Source organism: Lepisosteus oculatus, chromosome 11 (genome assembly GCF_040954835.1).
Source record: "Lepisosteus oculatus isolate fLepOcu1 chromosome 11, fLepOcu1.hap2, whole genome shotgun sequence".
Classification (NCBI taxonomy): Eukaryota; Metazoa; Chordata; class Actinopteri; order Semionotiformes; family Lepisosteidae; genus Lepisosteus; species Lepisosteus oculatus.
In genome coordinates this window covers 27,171,944-27,188,798 of record NC_090706.1, presented here as the reverse complement: position 1 = coordinate 27,188,798, position 16,855 = coordinate 27,171,944, and the positions used below count along the sequence as shown (strand labels likewise).

Sequence of the window (16,855 nt, the reverse complement as noted above, 5' to 3'; positions counted from 1 at the left end):
CGTCCACACCTACTGTATATGGACATCTGTGAACATAGAGTGGAACAGATGCTGTGACTTTTTGCATCTGTAATTGCTTCTGGCAATCGACCAAACAGCTATTAAGGGTATTCCCTATTTTTCTTGAGAAGATAGTATTTATATAGATCTATTTCCTGCATAGTGCATCCATAATTCATAATGAAACATTGTAAATGCCACACTACAGAAACCCTGGCTCCATTTCTTTTACTTCACCACTAATCTGTTATCATTCCTAAAATGTGATGAGGTTAAGGGTAATTCAAAGCATTCTGAACGGGATCACTTTTACGCATACATTTCTTTATGTTACTGTTTCTCTGTGAGCAAATATGAAAAAATAAATCTTATGGAGGACTTTCTTGAAGAATTTTTCTTTTAAAGTTTATTTACTGGTCATCTGTCTGTTCCCGCTGGTGCAAGTAGTATGTGTCTCTACAGGGTTCTTTTAAAAACAGAGTTGCAAATGCCTTTTGAACTTCTCTTCAGAGATGGCAGCAACACATATAGTTTTAGAACTGAGTTCTCCTTATCTGAGGGGATGCATGTCTGAAGGGAAAAAATAAACATAAAAGCACAAAAGATGAGTTGCCTCCCGAATCCACTTATATGGGACATTTTTAATCAATTGTACCATGATTAAAATAATCTGAACAGAACATAGTATCCAGGGCTCCTGAGGAGGACGTATATGAAAGCTGTGGATAGATATGGTACAGAATTCAAAACACTGTTGTCACAAGAGAAAGGAAAAAAACAACAACTATGACAATGGCTGGCAACAATCTAAAAAGATTCTGCTTGAAGCACAAAACAGATTTATCCCAAGAGTAACACAAACGCAGTGAAAAAAGTGTGAGAAATAAATTTGGAAAAATATTAGGGAAAATAAACCACTTTCTAAAGAGTTTATAGACAGATAGAAATGATTAAAAAAAACAACATGATCCAGTTAAGAGTAGCACAGTGGTGCAGTGGTTAGCACTACCACCACACAGCACTGGGGATCTGGATTCAATTTCAGAGCTGGGGTACTACCTGCGTGGAGTTTGTATGTTTTACCCATTTTCTCTTGGTATTTCCTCCAGGTGCTTTGTTTTCCTTCCACAGTGTAAGGACATTCAAAATTGGCTCTGGTGTGAGTGTCTGTGTCTGTATGTGCCCTGTGATGGACTGGCATCCTGTTCAGGGTGTGCTCATTGTCCTCATTGCTTGACAGGATAGGCTCCGGTTCACCTGATACCCAGAATTGGAAGAAGTGGTTAGAAATGGATGGATGATCCTTTTAAGGAAATAGTGTACAATGAATTGTAAGCTCAAGTAAAAAAGGATTTTAGAAAGTCCAAGAGAAAGAGGGGAAGGAATATTGCATTGGAGGCCAAAATAAAACCTAGGATCATTCACTACTACAACAGCAACAGTAAGGGGGGAAGTAAAATGTCTTCAGGAAAAAATGAAAACTTCTAGAAAGTTAGAGGAGGAAATGGCTGAAGTACTACATGAATATTTCCCTCAGGTGTTCAGTAACATGTTATCAAGAAGAAGTCAACAGCTTGTCTCAGGCTGCAGAACAAACCTCTGCGTTTTATACTATTGGCATAGAAATATCTAGGGTGCTAGAAACTCTTAAGATGAATAAATCCCCAGGGTATTATGCTAGTTGTACCAAGGAAACAGATGTTATTCAGAAACCACTGACGCAGCTTTTCCAGCAGTCACTCAAGAGATGGTGAGTAGGGAATTGCTAATGTGGTGCCTAATCATAAGAATTGAATCATTACAAATCAGAAAAGTCTGACTTCTGTTACTTCTATAAGGTTATGAAAACAATAAGTACCTGACGGGCCAGATAGCTCCATTTATTTTTAACCTCTCTTGTGTTTTTATTTTCATTAAACTACCCTAGAAGACCAACTACTGTATATTAAATGAGATCCTTGGGGGTTGTCAACATGGATTTAGAAAATATTTTTCCAACTTGTTTGAGCTCTTTGAACAAGTAACAACGGTAGTGGACACACACAGAGCTTACAATATGGTGTAATAAGGTTTTCAGAGGGCTTTTAATAACATTCGTTTAACAGGAATACTTCTCAAGTTACAGATGGTAATTTCAAGAAACAGTTGGATGAGATCCTTGGATCAATGAGCTACTAGACATGCTGGAATGGCCTCCTCTCATCTAAAACCTTTCTAAAGTTCTGACCTAGAGTCAGCATACCAGTAAAATATATCATGGACACTTTAAAGGAAAACGAAGAAGGATTTGACAGACTTTAAAATTAAGTCTTTTCTGTAGGAATGCTTATTTTTGACTGAAACGTACAGTACTGTATATGGAGTTGGGGATTTTCAGGATAAATTCAGAGGCTTGCTTACAAATGAGACAGACACCTTCCTCTGAAGATAGACATCTCTCCCTTCTGACACTTCTCTCTGCTTCTGTCTTGGTGAGAAATCAGCTCCTTACTTTCTCACCAGCCCTCAAGCTCCCTAGATACATGACTTAAATATAGAGCCAAGTTTTTATAGTACTCGAATGTCACAGAACAAAACTTAAAGAGCTAAATGGGGATTACAACAAAAATTTGGGATGGGTGACAGTAGCCAATTTCAATTGGTCTCAGATTTCTAATCTCCTAATCATTTCTAATACAATTTCCTAAACTTAAAAAAAAGACAAGACCAAAAATACCATACGTGAGTCATTTCTCCTTCTCCTTGGTCTTTTCCATCCTTTCCACCCCTCCACCTCCTGTAGCTCTCCCTTGGTCACTGCAAGGGGGCCTAGGCCTACTTGTCCTGTGGCCAGGGGGTCGACCCTCAGACAAGCTGATTAAGACAAATACAGTATACATTGACTAAAATACTCAAACATTTTTTTCAGTACACTTAATTCTTGAGTGTTGTTATTCCTCCCTTTTTAAACAAAACAAAACTCAGATTAGTGTGTCTAAGTGAATCTAAAGAGATTGTACCGTGGATGAAAATGTCCTATTGGGGTATAATTCCATGGTTATTCATTTTTTTATTCTTTCCACTTTGTAACTAAACTGTTCCATTCAACAATGTGTTAAATAAATACTTGGATACAAGACACACAGCCATAGACAAGTCAGGCCAGTGAGACAACTTGCAGGCTTTACTCTTAAGTGTTACTCCTAATTGTTATTCTTAATTGAGTGGCAACAAAAACAGCCAGCGAAGAGACCTGTATTTAGGCAGCTGTTATTTTTATATTTTTTAAACCTTATTCTTATTTTAAAAGGAAAATAAATTATTATTTTCAGCCGAGATCAATTTAGTTGTATATCTTTAAGAAGGCAAGATGTTTTTCTGTGTTGGTTGAATGCACGTAAAGAAGTCCGGACTTAAGGAGCAGGCAGAATGTGTAGGTGTACCCCCTTCTCATTGGAATGTTAGATTCAGTTGGGTTTATTTAATGTAACTTTTTCCCTTTTTATTTCACCTGTAAATAGTTTTGGTACCCCTACATCATTTTTCTTTGCTTTTGTTCCTCGTGCTGAAAATCCTCAGTTTGGGTAGCAAGGCTCAGGGGATCTTTACATGTAAAACTTGAAAATAAAAGACAGAAATGAAAGTCCTTGAGCTTTTCTGGCTTTATGTTTTTGATGTACAGAACAATACAACAAACCAAATAATTTTTCTCTCTCCTCCTCAACTACACAGACAACCACCTAGACAGGCGGCCTCTAGTGGTAGGTTCTGGTTACTATACTGTTTTATGAGACCTGCTGCTACAGTATACAGTACTTGCTACCTATTCTTTTTCTGCAGTAAATTATCACAATTTTATTTTCATGTTCCTTTTTTCTTCTTGAGGGCCTTAGCCCTTAAACCCTGGGGTTCAAGCAGGGGGTTTGGTACTAAATTTAGAGAAACAAAGAATGTTTTCAATATTTAAACTCCAAAATATTATATTAATGACTGGTGTCCTGTCCAGGGCGCATCCCACTGGCCCTGGCTTCCCCATGACTCTGAATTGGATAAAGTGGTTAACAAATAGATGTATGGAGTATTGTACTAGTGTCTTGTCTAAGTAGGTGTAATCTGCCACACATGTCCACACAAAAAAAACACTATCCAATTCAGAGTCATGGGGAAGCCAGGGCCTATCCAGGCAGACAACAGCTGTAAAGTGGGATGCACCCTGGACAGGACACCAGTCATTACTATAATATTTTGGAGTTTAAATATTAAAAACATTCTTTGTTTCTCTAAATTTTGTACCAAACCCAATGGACAGAGCGGTGGCTTTGTGGCTAAGGATCTGTACTTGTGACTGGAAGGTTGCTGGTTCAGATCCCGCAGCCAGCAGGAGAATCCTACTTTGTTAGGCCCCTGAGCAAGGCCCTTAACCCCAACTGCTCCAGGGGCACTGTACAATGGCTGACCCCAAGCTTCTCTCTCTGTCTATGTCTCATGGAGAGCAAGCTGGGGTATGTGAAAAGATGAATGCCTAATGCAAGAAATTGTATTGGGCTTATAAAGCGACTATTATTATTACATAAAAAGTGATCACTTTGGACACCTTCAGCCTAAAACTGCTGAAATGTTAGCATTTTTTTAATTTAATTTTTGCCTCCATAAAAAAAGCAACTGAATTTTCAAAAGGTGGTAACAATGCGAGAACACCTACTCATTTATGCACCTTAGCAAATCAAACATCTGTATTGAAATATACACATGCTAAAAGTTTCATTTAACAAAGAAAAAATAAACCTGCAAGTCTTGACAGATATTCTGAATTTTGAACTTAACTTTGTGTCCTGTAATCATAAGTAGGCACCTCTCCAACACTGGAAAATCAGGCCCTTAGACAAAAGCACAGCAGAAACGGTAACTTTACTACACCTCCTGAGAACTGCACCTGTTGAAATTAGACTGAAACACAAAAGTAAACAAAAGTCCAGGCGGATTTCAGATTTATAATGGAGACGTTTTGTCTGTTTATGGGAAACAAAACACAACTCCATGCTTGGCTTTAAACCTCCATACACTTGCACTCACTACAAGTTGCCTACATTCGTTGCTCCTCGGCTGCCCTCCATGTTCCCTAACGCTGCCATGAGATTTGCTTAATTGTTAGAACGTAAGGGAAAAAAAGCCTCTAGCTTCTGCCCAACGAGGGAAAACAATCAAGATCTGCCAACGATCTGAGGATGAAAGCTGTGGGAGTAACGCAGTCTGCAGGAGGGAGAAGCTTGCAAAACAAAGGTGGTGGTTTTCATCCAAGTTTTTTTTTTTTGAGGGGGGTGTATCCCTAGTGGGTTAGTGTTGCCATACAAGGGAGAATGCCTAGAGGTGATTTTAAATTGGCTAGACCTTTCTAAAGTCAGATTTCCAAACATCTGTTATCAGTGCTGGAAAACAAAAGAATAATAATGATACCAACTTTCAGGGCTGGTGCTGTTTATTTTTCGCTCTGTACCAAGGTGACATGCAAACAACAAGAACCATCCCAATATTCTTAAAATCATAAGAACAATTAAATGGTGAGGGGGGCTTATCGAGCTATTAGTTATTAACTAGTTAGCTATTAACTACTGTAGTTGTTCCAAAGATCTTTTTTATCCTTTTCTTGAAAGAAGTCAAGCTAAGGACTTCAACAAAATGGCAGCTTGTTCCACAAGCTCACCACCCTTGAGATTTACAGCCATGTCCATCACATGAATGTGACCTTAAGGTCAACATTTATTGAAGATGTAGGAGTGACAGGTACAGTTTTGTTTGTCTTTAATTGCTCTAAATGGAATAGCTTTATAACATTGTGATTTTGTCATGTTTTTTGCTGGTGTTCTGTAACTCTTACATCATTGGACTAATTATATGACATAAATTGGACAAATTATTTGTTTTATTTAGGTCTCAGTAGGTAACGGTCAAGAACCTGGAAAAACCTGCAGGACTGAATTTATCCATCCTTAACATACAAAAGTATATGTTTCTGATACAAAGAATGCTTCTCAGGGTTATGCTGTTATTAAGAACAAGAAAGTCTTTATGAAGTATGTGAATGCTCAGGTAATTTCTTTACTAGGGCAAGTTGTTGCTTTTAATAAAACTCACCATACCCATGAAAACTATTCCTTCGAAGATATACTATATATTGCTTGGTTTTCACTGAAATCATTCCACCTCATTTTGTAGATCTGACACAGTACAATGGGTCTGAATACATTCACATGGAGCTGTATATTATGTTGATGAGCCCTAAGAAGAGCTGCTCTGTTAGATTTTATTTAATAGAAGCAAAATTAAACTCGGCTTTGAAATAGCCAAGAGCTAATTATTCACATTTCCATAATCATCCACACATCCAGTGTGAACCTCCTTGTGCACAACCTAATTTTGAAGCTTATCAGTCTTTAGTATGATGTTCAGAATCCAAGTTGTAGACCTAGTTCAGTGTTTGTAATGAATAAAATAAGGAAGATTTGAAAGGATAATTAAACATTAATAGTTTTCTTTAGCTCTCAGCTTAAAAGATCATCTCTTCTAAATATGATTGACACTAACATTCTAAACTAAATAAATTTAATAATTTCCATGCTTATGCATGCTAGTGTATCATAACTTGATGCAGCTTGGCACCCTTTACATTTCAAATTATAAAACAAAGTGGAAAACTGAATAATTAATGTAAGAAGTCAGAATTAATTAAATTTAAAATCTTTCAACTTCCAAGAGAAAGTTACATAGTGTAACATTTTTCCTATTGCCACTGCAAAAGTAACATTACAGCAAAAAGGACAATAAAATGCAAGTACAGTATATTGTGTGGTGCCATGGGGTAGTTGACACCACATTGGGCATGGTCAGGCTCTCATTCTCCCATCACACCCCTTTATAAGCTCTTTTGGGTTCCTTTTCTTTATCTTACACACACTCTCCTCCAAGAGTGGTGATCACACTGACCCCTTCATTGGGGTAACAGAATACATAACTCCATATTCCATTACTTCCAGGCCCTTTGCCTTCAGAGTCTCAAGTTCACCAAGTTCATCCTGTTGTCCTCACTGCTAGGAACAACCTCCTGTGCCCAAACACCAACACAGAGCCTCCTACTCTTACTCCATCAGGCCAGTCTTTCACACACAACCAGTGCCTCGGACTCCCAGGTCCACCTCCAGCCCCGACGTCCTATTCCGACGCCACCGGGTTGGGTTACACAAATACTACCTACATCACCGAGTCTCTTCCGCACTACACACCGTGCCGAGACCCAACACACTGTCCCTCTCTAACACACACAACCTTTCTGGCGCCACACTCTCACACACCTTTAGGTTGTGAACTCACAGCTGCAAGCACACCTCCATGTGGTGTGGCTACTTTAGATAGACCTCACTCACTTCCCCAGTACCATGTATTGTCAGTGGAAGGGTCCCTCTACCACACAGCGGACACGACAGCCCTGGTCTCACACCCTAGTATGATGCTGTCCCTTTAAATCTTATGATGATCTCATAAAGCTCCGTTTCTTCCGTCAGTCTCCTCCCAGACTGACGTTCTCACACTTTTTCTCGCAGGGTATTCTTCTCACAATCCCCTCCGGAATTGCCGTTCTTCTCCACCCCTTCACGGGGTTTCTACAACACCTTGTCAAGGCTTTGCTCACTCATGCACTGCAATACGCTCTTCTAACATCGCCCCGACTAGTAGCGTCTCACACCCGCTACTGTCATGATTCAGCCCGGCTCTGTCATAGCAGAACCTCCACACTTGTCCTCTCTCACCACTACAGCGACAACACGACCACAATCCCCCCCCTAGAACAAGTATTCAGGCTAGTTTTAAACCACTTCTACACCTGCCGTTCATTCATTTATCACGTCAGGTGTGGTTTCCACGGCAACGCGTCTCCCTTAATCCGGGGCTCCGCCCCCCACACCAGACCCTCCCTGCATTGTACCAGATTTGTTTATCTGAAGTGGCTCAGAATTCAGCAGTTGAGTCTGAGTCAGCAGATCTTTGCTACAGGCAACCCCAAATGAAAAATTGGTTCTATGAAGTGTGCAGATTAACTGCAATAGACATAAACACACCTTTGTCACAGCAGAGATGAGGGGAAGAAAATAACATTCAGAAATAGTCATTTGTGCTAGCAATACTCAAAGTTGGAGGTTTAACAAGGTCCAGTAAGTAGCTTAACTTACCGTTTGAAATGATTAATTACACAACCATCTATTAGAAGGTATGGTTGACATTTTATTAAAATATTTTTCTCACTTTTGGAAGACATGAGAAACTCAAAAAGGTTTACAGCTCCTCTTGGAAATATAAATATTATGTAAAGCCTGGACTCTTTTTTGTGTGTGTGTTTGTATTTGTTTCTGGTCTGTGAGCAACTGATGTGTTTACACATAAAGCCAGTTTACCTTTAGGGGTGCCATTTTCTATTGCGTGGCATATTGAAATGACATCTAATGTGCAGCGGCCTTTTTGTGGCAAGGGAGTTGATAAAGAAAAGTGACTGTGCTCAGTTCAGATACAGTTGCAATGAAGAGCATGTCGCTTTTACAGCTTGTGAAAGCTGACGTGAGATCTATTTTAAGAAATCAGTCTATTGTACTGAAAAGCATGTAAGTCTGTAATAGATCTCTGTATGTACACTCTTTGAACTGTACCATTTCAATTTGCCTTGTTTTAAAGTAAATTATTAAGATCCACTTTTCTGTTCTTTTGTCTGATAGGACAGAGGGTTCAATATGTGATACTGAGGTCTACAAACACTCATTGTATAAATATAAATCACAAATGCATGTTGCCCAATTTGTAGCAGACATACTTATGTTTTGGAATTTCTAATACTACACAACTTACCAATCAGTATTGCTTCCCTCTAAACCCCAGATTCAGACCAGAATTCTCCTCTTTAAACCATTTTATTTGTAGAATTAAAAATGACATTGCTTTCCTGCAGAGGCAGCTTAAGGTATTACAAATATGCTGTAGTCTTGTTAGCTGTACATCATGAATATGAATTGTGCTCCTTATCTGATATAGTGCCACAAAGCAGAGGCTTGGCAGCTTGTTGGTTTCCAAATACCAAAATAGAAACAAAACAAAAACAATGGCAAAACATATCACAGATAATCCCCTGCGATAGACTGGCTTCCTGTCCAGTTTGTACAGTACTCTGCCTTGTGCCTTTGCTTGTTGAGATCCTCCATGACCCATGGATTAGATGAAGCTCTTAGAAAATGGAATGGATATCAAAGATAGATCTATGGAAATGTATACATAAAAGTATTGTACTTAATATTGCAGAATTGTATTTACATCAAAAGAAAAATACCACCCTTAACAAAAGACAAAGGTAATTCATTCAAATTAAATTTTGACTAACTGCAAAGCATATTTTAAATCTTAAAAAAAAAGTTTTGAACCAAAGAACAGTTGAATCAGTGTGGTGGCCTGGCAGTGAGCAACGCCACCGGCTAACTTGTGGGTTAATTCCAAACCTTCAGTGAGGGGTTTTGTATGTTCTTCCTGTGCCTACAAGGGTTTTCTCCATGTGCATCGATTTTCAGATGTTCCCCAAAAAAACATTGTATGTTGCCTAAAGTTGACCAGTCTACATCCTGCAATTTGCTGAAATCCTGTCTAGAAGGATGGGTGTAGAAAAGAATGTTAAATTATTTGGACACTATTTGGTTATATTTTTCCTATGCATTTAAAAGTGCATGTAATTTATAAAGTGCAACGCTGAGGAGAGGACTAACTTGCTGTCATATAGAAGAATGGAACCTCATTCATATTACTTATAATACTTCTCCTTCGGCACACCTTTGAGGCTATGCAATTCACACTTGTTAAAGTGCATTAGAGTGATATAGATGAGACATATTGCACTCTGGAGCTTTCAGAGCAATTACAGCAGGGATCTTTCACTATGGTGTTAGCTCATCTTTCACACATTACCTGGTGAGAGGTGTTGATCTCCATTAAAAAGACAAATGGCTTACTTTTTGGCTGTACACTTCGTAAACACCTCAGCCTGTACCTTTGAGAGAAAGAGAAAAACAACAGCAGCAATATGGGGATAATCTAATTCCCCTGCACATTAGCCAAGCTGGGCCTTCCTCACCAGTCACCATTAAGGTTTTTTGTCCTTTTTATGAAAAAATAAGAAACATTTGACCAAATAAGTAAACAAAAATAGGAGGATTTTTTAAATTAACAAAATAAAATTGACCTTCACTAACTGAATTAAAAAAAAAATCTTCAAGAAGTAAAGTGGCGAAGTGGTTAGCATTGCTGAGGACCTGGGTTCATTTCCAGACCTGAGGTGCTCTTTGTGTGTAGATTTTATTTGTTCTCCCTATGTTCACAAAGGATTCCTCCGGGTGCTCCGGTTTCCTCCCACAGTCCAAAGGCAAACTGGCTTTTGGGAATACTGGCCCTAGGTGTGAGCATGTGTATGTGTCTATGTGTCTGTCCTATTGCTTGCCAGGATGGGCTCCAGCTCCCTTGTGACCCTGAAAGAAGAAATGGTTAGAAAATGGATGAATGTTCAGTTGAAGCTCAAAGTGAAATAACAGCCCATAGAGATACCCCACCCCTCCCTTTCACCCTCAACTCCTACCATACTGGATATTTCTTGCAAAATACTCTTATACAGTATAATACTTCCATTTCCAGGTGTTTTTAAACAAAATTTCAGGAGAATGTCAAATGTCTGTTCTCGTCTGCATCAAGTTTCCTATGCATACAAATCCTGCACTTCCTTCTCTGTGCTAGCTCTTGCCAGGGAGAGGCCAGACCTTTCATTGTATGCCAGTCTTGTATATCCCCCACACTCCCACCCCATTTTCTCCTCATGCTCATCAGCTTCCAGCAAGACTGGTCTCTGTGCCTCGACCACTGTTCTCCTTCTCCAAGCAGGGTTTGGAGTCACTTTTTTCCAACAACCGGTTCTCCACAACCTCCATGATGCTAGCTCCAGAAAAACTGTGGGCATTCCCTCCCCTTCCTCCTCTCACCCCCTTTCTGAATTCCCTGTTCTGCACTCTCCTCTTTAAGCTCCATCTCACCATTGGGTGTCCAACCCACAGCACTGTCGGCTCCAGTCTGCCTCTGGTGCTTTGTGGATCTCTCTTCCTCAAAACTTCTTTCCTGTTGTCCCTGAACAAAACAAACCAGCTGCTGAGGTTTACTCTGCCCCTTGACAAGAGCACACAGCATCAATCAGTGTTGCGTTTCGACTTGTGGACCCGTTTGCAGGCTGCACCACTCCAGGTGGTCACTCCCAACTTACAGAGTGGATTGGTCACAATGAGTCTCACCTCCCATCCAATAACATTCCAACCAGTCATCATACCCAACTTTCACCCCCACCTGGAATCATTCCTCATTCATTCAGTCTCAGCAAATACCGGATGTCAGGGATCTTTGCTTTAGTTTCTGCTTTTTCAGCAGTTCTGCCTGTGCCCCATACCCGTTCATTCAGTCATAGCACATAGACCAGACAGGCCCAGGTCCTTATATTTAGGATTTAAAACCGGATTTCTCTATTACTCCTACTGTACGAGGAATTTACTCTTATAACTCTCTTTGCACTTCTCAGCCAGTTATTTCATATTTAAATATGCTGGCTTTGCTGTGCTATTTCCAAATAATCCCAGTTTTAGAGAGCCTTATCAGAATACACAGCAAAGAGTCTGCTTAAAGACTGTCTGGTAAAAACTGGGTTATAGGTTATACAGAAAAAAGACAAGTCCGCAACCAACTTTTGTCAGAAAAAAGTGCTATGAAGCTCACAATCCGCAGATAAAGAGCTTTAAATTTCAATCAGAGTATGCAGTTCTTTTAAATTAACATTTTATTCAGTGCTGAAGAGTACTGTATGTAGGTATTAATTTTCTAAAAAAAATTGAACTAAAATCTGGTCTTGGAGGAAAGATTAGTAATCTGTCCTTTGATCTTTGAAATTATTCTGAAGAAAGCTCTGTGCAATCCTCTGGGGAAGATTGTTACTAATCTGGCAGTTCATATCTTCAAGCTCTAAATTAATATTAAGAGTTTTACTTAATGTAAAAAGAGGGGATTTCTATTCTTCTTTTTATTTTTTATGCTTCAGTTTTGGATTAGCAGAATGTCTTGTTGCAGTTGAAACTGCTATATTTCCTAAAGGGGGTCAGGTAGGTCTTTCAAATTTGAATACGTTAGTATCATTAAAGATGATTTTTTAAAAAACTTATTCTTCTGAACTTGTTGTCTTAGGCCACTGTTAATAAAATAAGTACTTCATATGCTGTTGTATTTGTGGTTCCAGAAAATATGTAGATCTTTGAGTTCCTGTTCAAAAACTGCACTTTTGTGTCCTAAAATGCAGTGGCAGCCAAAAACTGAAACATGTTCTCGGAGATAAACGCAAAACATAATTTCTAAAGCTTTTAAAATGCTCTTGTGCTTTAGACATCATGAAAGACCATCTGTACCTCCAGAAGATTTTGTTTTATTCGCACACAAAGAAATGCAAGCTAAGAGGTTTTTTTTGTTATAATCAAAAAGATGAGAGAAAAAAAAACACTTCTGAGCCTTGGTCCTCATATGTTAAATCTTCAGTCATTTTAAAAAGAAGAAGCAGCAGCTACTGCCTGATTTTACAACAGGAAAAGAAAAAGAAAACAACAAGAAGAAGCTGTATTATCCTCTCAAGGTCACCGGGACCTGTTCCCAGATAATTTCTTCTGTGGCCGTAACAGAAAAAAAAACACATTAATGACGTAAAAAAAATGTTGCAAGAGACTGGAGTTAGATTTCTAATGGTGTTAAAATAATATGTATTTGCTTTTGAGAAGCTTCTCTATAGGCTTTTAAAGCAATTACTAGCCTATGTCTTGCCCTCAGAGGTCTTGGCAATGAAAGAGCTTTATCGATTGATAGAGAGTAAAAATAGGGCGAAGTATTCATTTTATCCTGAAAAACATTTAACTGTTTGGTTTTTGTGTGATGCAACAACTATTCTTTTTCTTTGTTCTCTTTTTTATTTTATTTTAATTCTAAAAATCTCAAAGCAGAAATAATGTTTCTCAGAAAATCGTCCCTCTGTGAGAAGAGTATAATCTGGGTGTGGTGTGGCACTGTGCCTCGAATTTAGATTTACATTTTAGCTAAAGATCATGCACGAGGAACAGTGGGAATAAGAACAATGAGAAATGAAAGGGCTTCACCTGAAATCCCATTTATACAGCCTGTGTCAAGGTCAGCTTTGCACTGAGCTGTCCGAAATCAACCCACGCTCAGCTCACACAAGATAGGAAAGCTAAAAAGCAACACCCCAGCGGCCGTGTCATGCCAGCTGCTGTGAAACAGGATAAGACAGCAAACGAGTCTGGCTCTGCCAGTTAATACCTAAAAATGCTGACATGTTCACTTACTTTAAGTACAACATTCAAACAAGAGTTTTGTATTGGATTATATTCACTTCTGACATTGTGAATAGAAAGGGCATAGTTCTTGCATTCTTATTCTTATAGTAATTGCATGCAGCTCGTTCCAAGCTCGTTACAAAAGGCGAAACACAAAAATGACGACTTTCTGGTCTTCAAGAAATAGATTTGGCTCCCCTGGCTTATATAGATTAAACACTTTAGAGCGATCACCAAATAAATGATTGCTTGTATTGCAATTGCCTTTCTTGTCTCAACACATTAGGAAAGAGGCCACAGTGGTGTTGCCATGCTTACAGTAACTCTCTAGTGCAATTTAAAAATCTTTCAGCTCTGTTCCCCAGGGAGGCACTTTACCAAGGAGCAGCTGGAAGGAATCGTTTCCACCTGTAATGCTTAGTCACTAGGTAGCCCAAAACACAATGAGAGAAATGGATATTAATCCTGTTCAAAATATTAAACCCAGTGCCCTTCTGGAGAAAATACCTAGAAAATTGTAATTAGTACAGTGAAATCCAAATAAAGAAAGCCTTTGAAAGTCAAAGCATTTCATATTTAAACAAGGGCTGGAACACTGAAATGGTATGCAGTATAATTGTTTGTTTTAATAGACTGTACTAGAAAAATTACTGTTTGCATCCTGCTCTGCATTTTAAAATTATTTATATAGAATTATTTATAAATATGTTTGTCAAATCCAGTGTTTTTCTCTGTGTGAAAGAACTGAGCTCAAATGGAGAGAGCAGAGAAGGCAGCTTTGCTATCGTGTACTTGCTTGTTAAAATAAAAAGAGAACCTGGTATAGGAGCTGCTCTGCAAGAACAAGGTAACTGTAAAAGGACAAATAAAAAAAAGGAGCAGTTAAGATATTAGTAGAAAATACAAGTTCTAAACCTTGGAACTCCTTGGAGCCTTGGTTTCCCCTCGGGCTTATCATTGCTGAATTACTGTTTCTCTCTTTCATTCACAGGTCACTATTCTTATTTTCTTGGCCCTTGCATTCCTTGCCTGTATAGTGTTCTTGGTGGTATACAAGGCCTTCACCTATGACCACAGCTGCCCAGATGGATTTGTGTACAAGGTAGGTGAGCAGCCATGCTTTCCAAAGCTGGGCCGCAGAAGGGTACCAACACAGCTCAAGTTAAACACTATTATTGGAAGAAAACCTAAAATCTTGGTTGAGCATACCAATGTCAAAATGGATAGTTAGAAACATTTAGATCGTTAAATGGTGGCAACAAATCACAAAATGAGGTGTCATCAAAGAAAAGCCTTGTAGGAAACAAGGTTTTACTTTGAATGATACCCCCCGTACTTCTGTTTCTGTATAAAAATCATACTAATTGTAGTATGCTGGTTACACAAACAATGAATTGGTTAGATCCAAACAAATTCATTATTACCATCAAAATGGTGGTAATTTGGTACCACCAAAATTACTACCACCAGGGGGATTATGACTGAACTCCTGTAAGCCAAAATCCCCCTAAAACAGTAATGAATGTGATAGAGAGATGAAATATGTATAGAGACTCCCCTAGCTGAGTGGTTGGCAGCCCGGCTTTGAGGACATGTTGTCCCAAACTCCCATCACTATTGTGAGGATTGAGCCAGGGAGTTTCTGCAAGAATGTAGATGGGGAGAAGGCAGGATGCAAGAAAGATATGTGAAGAGAAGACCCGGGTGTGAGACTTATAGACCTAGTTGATATGTGTAAGATTAGGATCTAACTTTCCTTCCAAACTTCTGTTAGAAACTCCTGCACCACAGTATTATTTTTCTTAATTTTTGCCTCTCAGCACAAGCGCTGCATGCCTGCCTCCTTCGAAGCGTATTACTCAGCCCAGGACTCCAGCTCACGGGGGCGTTTCTACACTGTCATCAGCCACTACAGCATGGCCAAGCAGACCACCTCTCGCTCCGTCTCGCCTTGGCTCCCCGCAGGAACTGTGGACCATGATGCCAAGCCTCCCAACACCGAGGGCCACTGAGTCAACCTGAAAGATACTCTTTTTAAAAAAATCCCGCTTCTTATTTCATATCCACATAACTCTAGCGGCAAAAAGAGGTGAGATGATCTTGTAGATCGTCTGACACATGTTTTCAGTTTCCTTGTTATTGCTGTTTTGTATTTGAGATGAACAAAAGCATTTGTACAAAGGCATGATCAATGTGGGTGAAATTCATGTTCTAAAACCATTTTTTGGATACAATTTAGACTGAGTCTGCAAGTGCTGACTTACTCATGGTTTGATGGTTTTACTGTACATGCTTTAAAGGAATGCACTAATGATAAAAAAAAGATATTTGGATTCAGGAAAAAAATTATCATTATATTGGTGCAGTTTGTGTCAATTTGCTGTGCATAAATGTCCTGCTGAAAAGCTGTCTGTAATTTAAAAGCAAGACTGGTTCAGAATCATTTACTATAATTTTTTACAGATATGCAAGAAGATTAAGATGTTATACACTACATAAAATTACTACACTCTGAAATATACCTTGGTATAGTAAGTCAGGTAATGATCAGTTGAAAAAAGAAGCACTTGATTTCATGTACTTTATACAATAATGAAAGAATGAAATTCTCATTTTCAACTGATTTAAAGCCAACTTGTATACATTCCATAAAGCTACTGTTGAAGTTTATCTTAAAATATTATCTATTTCTGGAGGAATTTGTGTGACTAGAGTTGCCAGATCCGTTCACAAAATAAGTAATTTTTTATGTTGCCGTTTTGAGACCTGCTGAAGTTCATATGGATACTTGAAAAATCTAAAAAAATAAGATTGCAATATGGACATCAGTGGACATCTTGTTCCCCAGGCTTTGCCAAAGCACTGTATATGTGATGTTTAGATACACTTTTTCGTTAGTCTCCATTGCAGCCAAACTCTTTGTTGTTTTTTTTCCAAAAAAAAGAAATATAATGAAAAGCCTTCAGAATGTCTTTTTTTCATCAGTTGTAAAAACAACGTACTTTTTACATCTTTGTGGTGTATTTTGTCAATAGTTAGCAAAACCTAGAGTATTTTTGAGTGTGCTTCGTTTAGTTTTTGGACAAAACTAAAATAAAGCAAGTTGTGTCTGACTTTTGTTTCCTAAGCTTGTTTTAATATGGGTTTAAAAGGTTTAATGACATTTGCAGACAAAGAAAGGCAAAAAAAAATGTGATTCTATTCACTGCAAAAGCATCATAATTTCCTGTTTTTATGGAATAATATGGTTCCTGTTTTTATAGACGAAACACTATCCAGAATTCAAATGTTTTTTACACAAACATGAACAAATCAGTTTGAAGCATGCTGACATTGCCCTTTTCACAGAATGAACAATGTATGTTTCTTAATTAAAACTCTGCTGATCTGTCTTGCATTATATTTTTTTCCCTAGTTTGATTGTATCTATTTCA

The 16,855-nt window shown here is 38.5% G+C and overlaps 1 protein-coding gene and 1 long non-coding RNA gene across 2 annotated transcripts in view; one reads left to right on the top strand and one right to left on the bottom strand.

Annotated features, from left to right (window-relative positions):
- nsg2 (neuronal vesicle trafficking associated 2) overlaps positions 1–16,534 on the top strand; it is a 29,891-nt gene extending 13,357 nt beyond the window's left edge. The window contains exons 4-5 of the mRNA XM_006631830.3: positions 14,413–14,523; positions 15,242–16,534. Of these exons, the coding sequence (XP_006631893.1) occupies positions 14,413–14,523; positions 15,242–15,433 (303 nt within the window). The 3' untranslated portion in view covers positions 15,434–16,534. The remainder of the gene's footprint in view (positions 1–14,412; positions 14,524–15,241) is intronic.
- Positions 378–3,930, bottom strand: LOC107077653 (uncharacterized). The gene is made up of 3 exons (XR_001478659.2): positions 3,491–3,930; positions 2,722–2,853; positions 378–570 (listed from the first exon to the last, which is right to left on the bottom strand). It is a non-coding gene; the product is annotated as an uncharacterized lncRNA (long non-coding RNA).
- Positions 16,535–16,855: the final 321 nt, after the last annotated feature.